Source organism: Procambarus clarkii, chromosome 39 (assembly GCF_040958095.1).
Source record: "Procambarus clarkii isolate CNS0578487 chromosome 39, FALCON_Pclarkii_2.0, whole genome shotgun sequence".
Lineage (NCBI taxonomy): Eukaryota > Metazoa > Arthropoda > Malacostraca > Decapoda > Cambaridae > Procambarus > Procambarus clarkii.
Window position 1 is genome coordinate 19,834,598 of NC_091188.1, and position 15,462 is coordinate 19,850,059.

Sequence of the window (15,462 nt, forward strand, 5' to 3'; positions counted from 1 at the left end):
AATAATAAATCCTGTTTTACAGACGTTTTAGAGTTTTCCAATAATTTAAATTAAATCTGGAACAAAAAAAGTTTGTTGGCATTACTAAACAATTACAGTGCACTAAGAAGTAGTGGAGGTTGATTTTGCAATGAATTTCACATGCAGATAGAAAAAACCTAGATGATTAATGGTTGAATTGCAAGAACACTTTGAATTAATACCTTATACCAAAACAACATTGTAGATTAGCTGTTAACAGTTAACTATGTTAGTTAACCGTTAACTAATTAACAATGCTGAGCCTAGATGATTAACGTTTAAATTGGGGGCCCTAGTGATGATGTTCAGACTTCATAAGAAAAACTATGAGAGTACAAATAAGGAAAATGGGGACTAGAACCTGGCGCGAGCACCTGGGCAGGTGTGGCACCTGTGATACAGCTGTCCAGGTGAGTACGAGGCGATCCGTTTCAGCGCGTGAGAGGTGCCCTGCTCGCTCCCGATTCTAGTCTCCGTGTGTTTAATGGGATGTGTGGTTAGGATAGGGTGAGTATGTGAACATGTGTTGTGTGAGAGTTTGTATGTGTTGGGCCGTTCACATGGTGTAGTGGTAGTAAGGGTGAGATGAGTGTTGAAAGTGCATGTTTTGTAAGCGTAGAGTTGTATAGGTGGGTGTACGTGCTGCTGTATGCGATCTCCCACACTACATCACCGAATGCCCAGTTATTAGACCTTTCAGACCAGTTGGCATGATGTACCTGGAGCTTTGCAATTACTTTATTCATTCTCGTATTCTTGAAGATATCCTCACAGTGTACCCAAAATTTGCCAGTGCAGGCTATTAAACATATGGCCCTGTATGACTAACCATCCTGTGTGATGGGGATTTTTTAGCATCACCTAGTTAGCTTTTTTGACACACTGTACTCCACGTCATATAGTCTAGGGTAGCTGCACTAATGCAGATGTACCTCATGTATTAATAAAAAAATGCTGTATGACTAACCATCCTGTGAGATGGGGGCATTTTAGTATCACTGCTATCTTATTTATTCTTGTGCTCATGATGTCCTCATAACGAATCCAGAGTCTGTCAGTGCAGTCTACATATCATATGCCTCTGTATGACTAACCATCCTGTGTGATGGAGATTTTTTAGCATCACGTAGCTAGCTTTTTGACACTGTACTTTCCTTCATATAGGTTAGGGTAGCTGCACAAATACAGATGTACCTAATGTATTAATAATAAAAAAAATGCTTCAACAATATTCAAGCACTGCCAGTATAAGCAGCCTGCCCCTAGATGTACAACATCATCTGGCTAGTACCAAAATAAATCGTAACGTCAATATTGAAATTGCCGGTAGTGAACTAAGGCCTGATGATAACTATGGTATAACCCCCTTTGAAATTAAAAATGCACTCAAGAAAGGTAAGGCTATCTCTCCTGGAGAAGATGGCATCACATACAATACCATGAGAGTACTTGCTGAGCTGCCAAATAGCTCTTTGCTAGAATGGTTTAATCAGAGTCTAAGGCAGGGTGTTTTACCTGACCGCTGGACACAGGGACTCATAATACCCATACCCAAGCCAAATTAAAAAAAAATCAGACCCATTTCTCTGACGTCGTGCATGTGTAAAGTTCTTAAAGAGGATTATAATCGACAGACTAATGTTTCAAATCAAGCCCCACCTTGCTCCTAACCTGCATGGTTCCTTCCTGGAAGAAGCACTCAAACTTGCTTTGCTGAATATTTTATCAGAGAGGGACCAAACTCTCAGGCGGCATTTATTGATCTCCAAAATCCTTTTGATACAGCAAACAGAGAAATAATCTTAGCACAACTAGCCTCTTTTGGAGTTAAGGGAAGACTGTTGACATGGCTCAAGGGTTACCTGTGTAACAGAACCGCCTCAGTCCTTTTCAAGGGTGTCAATAGTAAACTTTGTGCACCCTGTGAGTTGGGTAGACCCCAGGGTAGAGTGCTAAGTCCTACACTGTTCAATCTTCTGATGCACAAATTAACAATTGATATTCCCACACTACCTGACGAAGCCGTCATCTGTTATGCCGATGACATGCATTGTTGCAAATACCCAAACGAGACTGCAAGCTCTACTTGATTCACTCCCTGCTAAAAGCATTGAATATGGTCTTGTTATCTCTATAACTAAATCCAGAGTTCTCCATCCCAAAGAGAAAATGAAAAAAAGATAACACTCATATCAAACTGAAGAAAGACAGTTAGAACAGAAAGCAAGCCAGGAAGTAAAGAAAAATCCAAAATACTTCTTCACATAGGCGAAATCAAAACTAAAAAACATTGCTAGTATTGAACCTATTCGTACAAGTGAAGGTTCATACACGGAGGATGACAAAGAAATTAGTGAAATCCTAAAAAAACAGTATGAGGACATATTTAGCACTCCAATAATCAAAATGAAAGTGAAAGTGAAAGATCCAGATAATTTCTTTACGAGGGATATCCAAACTCCTGCAAATATAACTGATATCAACACGAGCGTACTAGACTTTGAAAAAAAAAATTGAAAACATGCCCATGCACTCGGCTCCGGGTCCAGATTCATGGAATTCAATATTTATAAAGAAATGCAAAGTGCCGGTAGCACAGGCACTAAGTATAGTGTGGAGCAAGAGCTTGGACACAGGGGAGATACCAGATGCACTTAAAGTAGCAGACATAGCCCCTCTACACAAGGGAGGTAGCAAAGTATTGGGAAAGAATTGTAGACAGTTGCACTAACGTCCCACATAATAAAAGTATTTGTGAGAGTGATAAGGAGTCTGGTCACCAATTTCATGGAGTCCAATGACCTTCACAACCCAGGCCAACATGGATTTCGAGCGGGAAGATCGTGCCTCTCACAGCTACTTGATCACTACGACAAAGTCACTGAGGCATTAGAAGAAAAACAGAATGCTGATGTGGTATACACGGACTTTGCAAAGGCTTTCGATAAATGTGACCATGGAGTGATAGCACACAAAAATGGTCAATGGGAATAACCGGTAAAGGAGGACGCTGGATTCTCAGTTTTCTATCAAACAGGACTCAACGAGTAACAGGCAATCATATAAAATCGAGTCCAAGTGCAGTTAAAAGCTCTGTACCTCAGGGTACAGTCCTTGCACCGCTGCTTTTCCTTATTCTCATATCAAATATAGACAAAAATACAAATCACAGCTTCGTATCATCCTTCGCAGATGACACAAAAATCAGCATGAAAATTACCTCGGCTGAAGACATTGAAAAACTTCAAGCAGATATTAATAAAGTTTTCGACTGGGCAACAGAAAATAACATGATGTTTATCAGTGATAAATTCCAGGTACTCAGGTACCGTAAAAATGAGGACCTTAAAAATAATACAGTGTACAAAACACAATCAAATGTGCCCATAGTAGGAAAACAGCATGCAAAGGATTTGAAAATAATGATGTGTGATGATCTAACGTTAAGGGAGCATAACCAAGCAAATATTGCTTCAGCCAGAAAAATGATCGGATGGATTACGAAAACTTTCAAATCCAGGGATCCCATCACATTGGTTGTACTCTTCAAGTCACTTGTGTTGTCCCGTCTTGAGTACTGCTCAGTACTCACTTCCCCCTTCAGAGCAGGAGAGATTGCTGAAATAGAGGGAATACAGAGAACAAATACGGCACGCATAGATGCGATACAGCACCTACATTATTGGGATCGTCTCAAAGCCCTCCAAATGTACTCACTAGAAAGAAGACGAGAGAGATATCAAATAATATACACGTGGAAGATACTGGAGGAACAAGTACCAAATCTTCACAGTAAAATAACAACGTACTGGAGTGAACGATATGGAAGAAAATGCAGAATAGAACCAGTGAAGAGCAGGGGTGCCATAGGCACAATCAGAGAACACTGTATAAGCATCAAAGGTCCGCGGTTGTTCAACACCCTCCCAGCAAGCATAAGATATATTCCCGGAATAACCGTGGACATCTTCAAGAGGAAACTAGATTGTTTCCTCCAAGAAGTGCCGGACCAACCGGGCTGTGGTAGATATGTGGGTCTGCGGGTTGCTCCAAGCAACAGCCTAGTGGACCAAACTCTTACAAGTCAAGCCTGGCCTCGGGCCGGGCTTGGGGAGTAGAACTTCCAGAACCACATCAACGAGGTATCAACCAAGTTTACCATGGAGTTGGTATTAACAGTGACATTGTAAACGATCTACACAGTAAGCTAAAAGAAAGACTAAAACCACTGAAAAGACTGGTAAGAATACCGGTATCAATATTAAATATGCTAGACTATTCTATATGATGTTTGTTAGTTCTCTTGTTGATTATAATGCTTTGCACTTAATTAATTTCCCTGCCTCTGTGTTGGACAAACTTGAAGTAGTACAGAATGAAGCCAAGAAAATAATTCTTGGTGCCCCAAGATGCACAAGAATCATCTACATAAGGGAAGAATTGAAGCTTTCAACCATACTAGAGATTATCATGCAAGTCAACACGACCTTTTGCCTTAGTCATGAGAGACCCTACAACTCCTGCATTGCTCAGAGACAAATTATTTAGTGCTGTTAACACCCTATTGGCTGGTGCCGACATACCAACTCACTCCTTTTATGATAAATGGCTGAGCAAAAATGCCTACAATCTCATTAAACTCAACATTCCTTTTAAGTGCAATCTACCTGTCTCTGATATTCTTCTTTATCTGTACCTCACCATTCACGTATCCTACACACCTGTCACCGTGAAAGGTAATGAGAATCTTGGTCTTCTCAAAGTTGTTACACTCGAAACAATTGCCTCCTCCATCGAGAATTTAAGATCTCACGAGCACTGTGTTTACACCGACGGCTCAGTCCAATCTTCTATGGACGGACTGCAGCAGCATGTAGGTTTTATAGAAATAATATTTGCTCTAAGACTGTCAGTGTCAGGCTAAACAACTGGCTGACCTCCACACAACATAGGGGGAAGGCCTGGTGGACAGCGCGCAGGAGTCGTAATTCTGTGGCGCGGGTTCGATTTCCGCACCAGGCAGAAACAAATGGGCAAAGTTTCTTTCACCCTGAATGGCCCTGTTACCTAACAGTTGAGAGGCGGGCCGAAAGAGCAAAGCTCATCCCCTGCAAACACAACTAGGTGAATACAAGCAGAATTAGCAGCATTACAACTAGCTACCAGTACATTGAAAAACATTGGAGAAGGAATAATATTTTGTGATTCAAAGACTGCTCTTCAAGCAATCGAAAACTTCTCCTGGAAGATCGACAGCAAGAACCTCATACTATCAATTATAAATGACCTAATCCCTGCACAGAACAAAGGGTCTCAAATCTCCTTCGTATGGATACCATCACACATAAATATAACTCATCATGATGAGACAGACATTGCAGCCAAATTAGCGTGTAACAAAGATGTAGTTGAATTTGATATAAGTATCCCTATTTCTACTGTCAAAGCTATATTGGTCCAAACACTCAAGTCTGATAGGAAAGAAATTACTGACTCCCAACGACCTGAAAGCACTAGTATAAAAAGCTATGATTTATTCAAATCTGAAAAATATATCTATGGGCAGCACAAAACGTCCACCAGACTGTGCGACACGTGGTTGCCAGGATCAGGTTGGGTTACCGTTACCTGTGGCAGGTGGCTGCAGGTGACGGATCTCCCAATCCTGAGCACTCCAGGTGCAAACTCTGGAGCAGGAACTGCGGCATGATCTCCCACACTACATCACCGAATGCCCAGTTATTAGACCTTTCAGACCAGTTGGCATGAGGTACCTGGAGGTTTGTAATTACTTTATTCACTCTCATGTCCTTGAAGATATCCTCATAGTGTACCCACAATTTGCCAGTGCAGGCTATTGAACATATGGCCCTGTATGACTAACCATCCTATGAGATGGGGACTTTTAGTATCATTGCTGCCTTATTCACTCTTGTGTTGATGATATCCTCATAATGCACCCGGCAGACTACTTATCACGTGCCTCTGTATGACTAACCATCCTGTGTGATAGGGATTTTTTAGCACCACGTAACTGGCTTTTTGACACACTGTACTCTCCTTCATATAGTCTAGGGTAGCTGCACAAATGCAGATGTACCTAATGTGTTAATAAAAAAAAAATAGAGAGAGAGTTAAAGCATGAGTGGTAGGAGATCTAAGCATGGTTCAGGTGTGGCGCACATGGCACTGCCGTGAATGTATGGGTTGGGAGGAAGGAGGATATCTTAGAGAGAGGTGGTGGGCCCATTGCATGATCTTTCTGGCTCTGAGTGGGGCGGCGGTGGCAGTACTTCTCGCTCGCATGCTGGCAACACCTGCATCACCTGGCCTAGGAGCCCGGGTGCAGCATCTGGTAGGTTAGGTTAGGGTTGTCGAGAATGGGGTCATAGGGGATGGGGGTGTATCTCTCTCTCTCTCTCCCATTTTCGGTAAGAGAGTATGTAGATGAGTGGCCATAGGAGTGTACGATAGTTGAAATAATGTATTGAGGTGATGAATGTATGATAACATATGATTTTTGTAAGTAAGTCATCTGCAAGTTATTTGCCTTCCCTCATTACTTCTTTCCGGAACATGAGAGAGAGCGAGATGCATGGGCGTGGGGGTATGAAACATTCTAAAACACTTATCACTCTGCTAAGGGGGTCATAACAATTTTTTCTACTGCATTGAGAACCGAAGAGGCTGTGCACAAACCCTCACGCAGCCTCGGAGAGTTAAAAAATCGCACATTAACCAAAGGACCTCTGTTGAGGTCTCCCTCTGTCAAGCCTCCATCAGATCAAACACAAATGCCAACCCATTACACCCACGCAGAGATTGATGGGAGCATGAACCTAAGTGTGTGGGAGTTTAATATATATAAAGATAGATAAATATATTAAGTATTTAGGTGTGTGGAGTTCACCTCCAACCAACCATTATAACTGCACCCGTCAGAGGATGGAACACTAATGCCCAGTTTGGGGCACTGGTCTTGCTCCTACCCCCCACCACACATCCGGTGGCACCCCTCCCTCCAGCAGCTGTCTCTCATCAATTACCTGTCAATTCCTTAAGCTAACTTCTTGCCAGACTGCCTACAGTTCTCCTCAAACACACCAGTAATTAGGAAAAGTAAACACATTTAGTACCACAACCGCTTCTCCTCCTTCCGCACCAGCAGTGAGGGTAATAATGAGCGCGGGGAAGTGTGTACCTGGGTCATAGACAACACATCCCACCACCACAACACCCGCTGGGGTGGGACGCCGTCTCCTTGGACCCCACTCAGTCAATATGACAGGTGTGTGATAGGATGCTTTTTTTTCTTAAATCGCTTTTTAGTTTAAAGTTCAACAACTGGAACACTATCTCCTTCACTGCTTCCGACATCTGAGCGGTAGAGTAAATTTCAAATAAATATTTAGAACTCTTAAGATACCTTTATCCATCGAGCGTAAATTATGTTACATGAAAATACCCAATAGTCAAAGTACTGACTAATTATCTCAGGTCGACCAACAAATTGTCCCACATTCAACTAGTGCCACATTTATTCCGGGCACCAATAAGGGTCAGCTGACGCCGTAAACACAATATAACGCCCTACAGCGCAGCGACTCTCCCTCTAACACACTCCGCTATCTACAGTACAAGACACCAAACACTTTGAAAGCTCGTCATTTTCAACATAACCGGGTCTCCCAACATTTGTACTCGTGCAATCATCGGGAGGATAGACCCTGCACGCAAACAGCACATACCATCAAGAAGAAGAAAGATGTAAATCATGTCTTTCAATGCGCTACAGAAAATAATATGTTATTTAATGAAGATAAGTTCCAGCTCCTGCGCAACGGAAAAACAGAAACCACGTACAAAATGAGGTCAAATCATTACTGATATGAGCTATAAGAGGGAGACGTGTTCTCCACATACAAAATTTTCAGGGAATTGCCTGGGTAAAAAGGATGGTGTTTGTTACCCCCAAACGTTAAGGTAATGAGTAGATCCTCATAACAGTTATTTGGTGTCACACAGGGCACACACAGACAGCTGACTTAATCAGTCAACTAGCCTGGACTGAATAAGAGGGAGACATGTTCCACGCATACATCTTAGTTAGTTATAAAATGCTGATCGTATTTAGTTGTAAAAAAATACTTACACCATCCAACATCTATATTGAGGAACTCAATCACTCAACCAACCTGGACTGAATAAGAGGGAGATTTGTTCCCCGCATACATTTTTAGTTATAAACATTCTCAATCCGAAATAAATAAAGGATTTGTGACTCGCTCTCTTTTTATTCATTGTAAGTTTTACCAACAGAAGAGGAAAATATAAGACTAAAATGTAACAATACTCATCCAAATATATATACATTTTACTACCCCACTAAATCCCTTTCTTCCCAACTAAACCGTAAATATTATTGTTTAAAGTACTGTACAGCTTCATATATCATGCATCACCCATCTCTGTGGAGAGACGGACGGTCAGTCACTCAGACGGAACACTCAAACGATAATCATTTCATGACGTGTGTGTAAATTTAGTGTTAAACAAAAGATGTGCCACTAGCCCATGAACTAAGAGAGCTGAGTTAAGAGGAAAGGCTTTGTGAAATATGCACCACACGACGCTGGAAGACAGGAGAGCTTGGGGAGATGTGATCACTACCTACAAATTCTAATATTTTTTTGTTATCTGTGTGATTACACCATATACCTTATAGTCTTCTCTTCTTTCTCTCACTAGTTAATAAGCATTCTTTGTATCATTTCTTGACTCAAATAGCACTGCGAAACATTTTTGCACATCTTTATTCTCATTGACACACTCATCAAATACGATTCACATCATCAAAGGGAATCTCACTAGAGTGTAGGCGTCTTGTGATAAATAAATTGTCTTTGCCTAGCCTATCAATTCCTTTGAAAAACGTGTATGTGGCGATCATGTCTCCCGAGTTCACACAAACCCACAATAATCTTTATTCAATCTTACATCGTATTCTATTTTATGTAAATACTTATTGATAATCGGTGAGTATAACCAGCTCGTCTCGTTATTTTTATTTATTACAAGTAGTAGTAGTAGTAGCAGTGATATATAACCCTTCACCAAATGATATAAGACCCAGGCAAGAGTATGACAGAAAAAAACATGGCAGGTAATAACATAATTGAGAGGGCAGCCTCTGTTCCCTGTAGAAATCGATCCCATCTGCTCATCATGGAGGACTTCAATCACGGAAGGATAGACTGAGAGAACAGGGAACCGCACGGAGGAGAGAATACATGGAGAGCCAAACTAGTGGAGGTGGTGACAAGAAACTTTCTAAGCCAACATGTCAGGGAACCCACTAGGATGAGGGGAAACGATGAACCAGCGAGACTTGACCTAGTCTTTACACTGAATGACTCCGACATAGGGGAAATTGACTTCGAGGCCCCAGTAGGAGTAAGTAATTATCAAAAGAAGGCACCAAATTGGGAAGGCTATGTAGCAAGGCCCCAGTAGGAATGACCGATCAGTGTACTGACGTTTGAGTATCTGATCGAAGAAAGGCTAAAGTACTCGAGAAAGGGGACTGAAAGAAAAAGGCTAGCATTCCGAAAGGGTTATTACGAGGAGATAAGAAAATTCATAACGGATATAACATGGGAAACAGAGGTAAGGGGAAAGACGGCCCAAGACATGATGGAATACATCACGCAGAAGTGCAAGGAGGCAGCAGAAAAATTTATCCCGGCCCAAAAGGTAAAAAATGAAATGCGGATTAAAAACCCATGATTTAATCAGAGATGTAAGCTAACTAAGCAACAACGTAAAAGAGCTTGGAGAAACTATAGAAATAACAGAACACTTGAGAGCAGAGAAGGATACCAGAGAGCCAGGATGAGAAGAGAGGCAGAAGGGTGAGAAGAGAGGCAGAGGGGTAATATGAAAATGACATAGCAAGCAAGGCTAAAACTCAACCCAAATTACTGCACAATCAAATCAGGAGAAAGACAACAGTGAAGGAAAAGGTAATGGAACTGAGGATAAGGGCAGACAGATTCACTACAAACGACAAAGCAGTGTGCAAGGAACTCAATGAGAAATTCCAGGAAGTTTTCACTTTAGAGCAAGCAGAAGTTCCAGAGATAAGAGAATGAATAGTTAACCAGGCACCACTAGAGGAAATTGAGATTACCAGTGGGCATGAAAAGAAGCTTTTGCTAGAGTTGGATGTGACAAAAGCTATAGGCTCGGAGGAAATATCGCCATGGATACTGAATGAAGGCGCAGAAGCACAGTGCCTGCCACTCTCCATGGTGTATAACAAATCATTGGTAACAGGTGAACTGCCAAAAATTGGGAAGGCGGCAAACGTAGTCCCGATATACAAGAAGAGGGATAGACAGGAGGCACTGAACTACACTGAAATGATCCTAACTTGCATACCATGCAACCTAATGGAGAAAATTGTGCGAAAAAAGCTAGTGGAACATCTGGAGTGAAGAAACTTTGTGACACAACACCAACATGGTTTCAGGGATGGCAAGTCATGCCTCACATGATTAATTGAATTCTACGAACAGGCAACAAGAATCAGACAAGAAAGAGAGGGGTGGGCAGACTGCATATTTTTGGATTGCCAGAAAGTCTTTGACATAGTACCACACCAGAGACAATTGCGAAAGCTGGAGATGCAGGCAGGAGTGAAAGGAAAGGTACTTCATTGGATAAGTGAGTATCTAAGTACCAGAAGACAGCGAATCACTGTGCGGGGTGAGGTCTCAGATTGGCAAGACGCCACCAGTGGAGTCCCGCAGGGTTCAGTCCATGGACCCCATACTATCTCTTATAGGTAAATGATTTTCCTGATGGTATAGAATCATTCCTTTCATTGCTTGCTGATGATGCAAAAAATATGAGGAGAATTAAGACGGAGGAAAATAGTATGAGGCTACAAGATTACCTAGACAGAGTGAATGGTCCAACAAATGGCTACTAAAGTTCAACCCGAGTAAATGTAAGGTAATGAAACTAGGCAGTGGAAACAGGAGGCCAGACACAGGATTCAGAATGGGAGATAAAGTCCTTCATGAAACGGAGAGAGAGAAAGATCTAGGAGTTGATATCACACCAGACCTGTCTCCTGAAGCCCACATAAAAAGAATAACATCTGTGGCGTATGCGAGGCTGGCTAACATCAGAACATCCTTCTGGAACCTGTGTAAGGAATCATTCAGTAAATTGTATAACAAATTTTTTATTGTTGCTGCCAGAGGGGGCTAGGTTATTGTGCACCCCATACTCATCCAGTGAGCGGTAGCGCAAAGGCATATGTAAGACCAATCCTGGAGTATGCGGCCCAAGCATGGAGCCCGTACCTTGTCAAGCACAAAGCGAAGCTTGAAAAAGTTCAGAGATATGCCACTAGGCTAATCCCAGAACTAAGAGGCAAGAGATACGAAGAAAGGCTGCGGGAAATGTACCTCACGACACTGGAAGACAGAAGAGTAAGGCGAGACATGATCACTACCTACAATATTCTCATAGGAATTGACAGGGTAGATAAAGATAAACTGTTTAACACGGGTGGTACGCGAACAAGGGGACACAGATGGAAACAGAGTACCCAAATGAGCCACAAGGACGTTAGAAAGAACTTTTTCAGTGTCAGAGTAGTTATCAGATGAAATGCATCAGGCAGTGATGTGATGAAATCTGACTCTATACACAGTTTCAAATGTATATATGATAGAGCCCAGTTGGCTCAGGAATCTGTACACCAGCTGATTGACAGTTGAGAGGCGGGAGAGCGGACACAGATGGAAAGAACCAAAGAGCCAGAACTCAACTCCCTAAAGCACAACTGGGTGAATACACACACACACACACACACACACACACTAGGGGCCTGGTAGCCTGGTGGATAGCGCGCAGGGCTCGTAATTCTGTGGTGCGGGATCGATTCCCGCACCAGGCAGAACAAATGGGCAACGTTTCTTTCACCCTGAATGCCCCTGTTACCTAGCAGTAAATAGGTACCTGGGAGTTAGTCAGCTGTCACTGGCTGCTTCCTGGTGTGTGTGTGTGTGTGTGTGTGTGTGGTGTGGAGAAAAAAAAGTAGTTAGTAAACAGTTGATTGACAGTTGAGAGGCAGGCCGAAAGAGCAAAGCTCAACCCCCGCAATCACAACTTGGTGAATACAACTAGGTGAATACACACACACACCCACACAATATGACCAGGCAACAAAAATTAGGCGGGAAAGAGAAGGGTGGGCCGACTGCATTTTCCTGGACAGCCAGAAAGCCTTTGACACTGTACCCCATAAAGGCTGTTAAAAAAGTTGGAGCAACAGGCAGGAGGAGGTGCTCCAATGGATAAGGGAGTACTTAAGAAACAGGAAACAGTGAGTAACGGTTAGTGGGGAGACATCAGAGTGGCGAGATGTCACCAGCGGAGTCCCACAGGGCTCTGTACTTGGTCCCATCCTGTTTCAAATATATGTAAACGATCTTCCGGAGGGTATAGACTCGTTCCTCTCAATGTTTGCTGATGATGCAAAATTTATGAGAAGAATCAAGACGGATGAAGAGAGACAGAGACTACAGGATGACCTGGACAAACTGGAGGAATGGTCTAGAAAATGGCTGCTAAACTTCAACTTAGGAATGTGTAAGGTAATGAAATTAGGCGAAGGGAGCAGAAGCCTGAACACAAAGTACCATCAGGGAAGTGAAATCCTGTAAGAGTCAAATAGAGAGAAAAATCTGGGGGTTGATATCACACTGAACCTGTCCCCAGAGGCCCACATCAAAATGATATCATCAGCGGCATATGCTAGACTGGCCAACATAAGAACTACCTTTAGAATCTTGTGTAAGGAATCGTTCAGGGCCCTGTATACCACTTATATCAGACCAATCCTGGAATATGCAGCTCCAGCCTGGAGTCCATACCTAGTTAAACACAAGACAAAGTTAGAGACGATTCAGCGGTACGCCACCAGGCTTGTCCCGGAACAGAGAGGTATGAGCTGTGAAGAAAGGCTAAAGGAGGTGAACCTCACGTCCCTAGAAAACAGAAGAGTAAGGGGGAGACATGATAACCACCTTCAAAATTCCCAGGGGAATTGACAGGGTGGACAAAGACAAATTCTTCAGCACGGGTGGGACACGAACAAGGGGACACAGGTGGAAACTTAGTACCCAGACGAGCCACAGAGACGTTAGAAAGAATTTTTTCAGTGTCAGAGTAGTTAATAAATGGAATGCACTAGGCAGTGATGTGGTGGAGGCTGACTCTATACACAGTTTCATATGTAGATATGATAGAGCCCAGTAGGCTCAGGAATCTGTACACCAGTTGGTTGACAGTTGAGAGGCGGGACCAAAGAGACAAAGCTCAATTCCCGTAAGCACAATTAGGTGAGTACACACCCACGAATGCCCTTCCAAACTGCTGACTCTCTCCCCGTGCTCAGTGTCAGAATAATGCCTCATTAATGCCTGTGGTTAAAAGGATCTTAGCGCACTTAAGATAGCTTTCGGCACTTTGTCAACTTCATTGCCCCTTCAGCCAAGCGACACGTGGAGTAATCGGTCGTATAATTAACTCATTACCCGGCTCACTCTTTTTTACAAGCAAGCAGCGTATGCTTGGCAATATTTTTGTGATATTTTTGTTAATTTTTTATTAGTGTGCAGAATATTAAGTCGCAGTGAACAGCTAATCTACAATGTCGGTTTGGTCTGAAGTAATAGTCCAAGGAGGCCTTCACTCTAAGCCTTGGTCTCATTTTCGTTGCTCTTGATTAATACTAAATTTGTTCTACATGCCGCTATATTAACCCCTGGCGGTCTTCCATATTAGCCCTGGTAGTTGCCATATTAGCCTTGGCTGTTGCCATATTACCCTAATATGCAGGCATTTTAACAGTCCTTCAAACTGACACGTAAGCACTATCGGCCGCAACATTAGCGCTGCCAAACGCCATATTAGTCCTGCATGCTGAGATATTTCCCCTTCCTGCCGCAGTAAGTTACTTGCATCCTGATATTGTTACTACCACTCTCCATAATGGCCCTGCTTGCTGCTATATTAGCCCTACGTGCCATAATGTTAGCCCTTCCTCTCCCCTTAATAACGCTATGTGAGCAAAGCCTGACACCATATTAGCCCACCGCCATATTAGTCCTGGCCACCGCCATATTAGTCCTGGCCACCGCCATATTAGTCCCGGCCACCGCCATATTAGTCCTGGCCACCGCCATATTAGTCCCGGCCACCGCCATATTAGTCCTGGCCACCGCCATATTAGTCCTGGCCACCGCCATATTAGTCCTGGCCACCGCCATATTAGTCCCGGCCACCGCCATATTAGTCCTGGCCACCGCCATATTAGTCCTGGCCACCGCCATATTAGTCCTGGCCACCGCCATATTAGTCCTGGCCACCGCCATATTAGTCCTGGCCACCGCCATATTAGTCCTGGCCACCGCCATATTAGTCCTGGCCACCGCCATATTAGTCCCGGCCACCGCCATATTAGTCCTGGCCACCGCCATATTAGTCCTGGCCACCGCCATATTAGTCCTGGCCACCGCCATATTAGTCCCGGCCACCGCCATATTAGTCCTGGCCACCGCCATATTAGTCCTGGCCACCGCCATATTAGTCCTGGCCACCGCCATATTAGTCCTGGCCACCGCCATATTAGTCCTGGCCACCGCCATATAAGTCCTGGCCACCGCCATATTAGTCCTGGCCACCGCCATATTAGTCCTGGCCACCGCCATATAAGTCCTGGCCACCGCCATATTAGTCCTGGCCACCGCCATATTAGTCCTGGCCACCGCCATATTAGTCCTGGCCACCGCCATATAAGTCCTAACCACCGCCATATAAGTCCTGGCCACCGCCATATTAGTCCTGGCCACCGCCGTGAAAGCTCTGCCTGCCTCCTTAAGCTCTAACTGTTAGCCCCTTCAAACATTTGAAGTATTAAGAGAGGTTACAGTAGCTCAAATCTTATTTAGAGATTATTACATTAAATAGACTATAACTGTTACTTGAGTATTTGTTTCCCAATTTCCCAATTACTGTTAGAGTTTCGTTAACTCTTGACTGACTACCTAGTCGGTTACTCACTGTCCAAGTTCCCGGTAGTGCCGGACTATTCCGGCCCATACTCTGGACACTGACAGTCCCATTCCTTGGACCCTGTACCAGTCCACACAATGAACCCTAATTGATCCACACCTTGTACCGTAACCGGTACATACAATGAACCTTAACTGATCCACATAACTTAACACTAACATCCTAAACCCTAAGAAAAAAAAGGATCCCTGAAGTTCATCCCTTGGGCTAGACTGTTATTATTGACCATTACTCACTCACTCCGGTAGGAGTTCGACTCTACAAAGTGAACAGAGCTGACCACACCCA

At 43.3% G+C, this 15,462-nt stretch overlaps 1 protein-coding gene across 1 annotated transcript; it reads left to right on the forward strand.

The window, feature by feature from the left end:
• The first annotated feature begins 368 nt into the window (after positions 1-368).
• On the forward strand, positions 369-14,987 carry LOC138372594 (sarcoplasmic reticulum histidine-rich calcium-binding protein-like). Its single transcript, XM_069338081.1, has 3 exons — positions 369-431; positions 5,324-5,537; positions 14,191-14,987. Exons 1-3 carry the CDS (start codon positions 369-371, stop codon positions 14,985-14,987), a joined length of 1,074 nt encoding a protein of 357 aa, XP_069194182.1.
• The last annotated feature ends 475 nt before the right edge of the window (positions 14,988-15,462 follow it).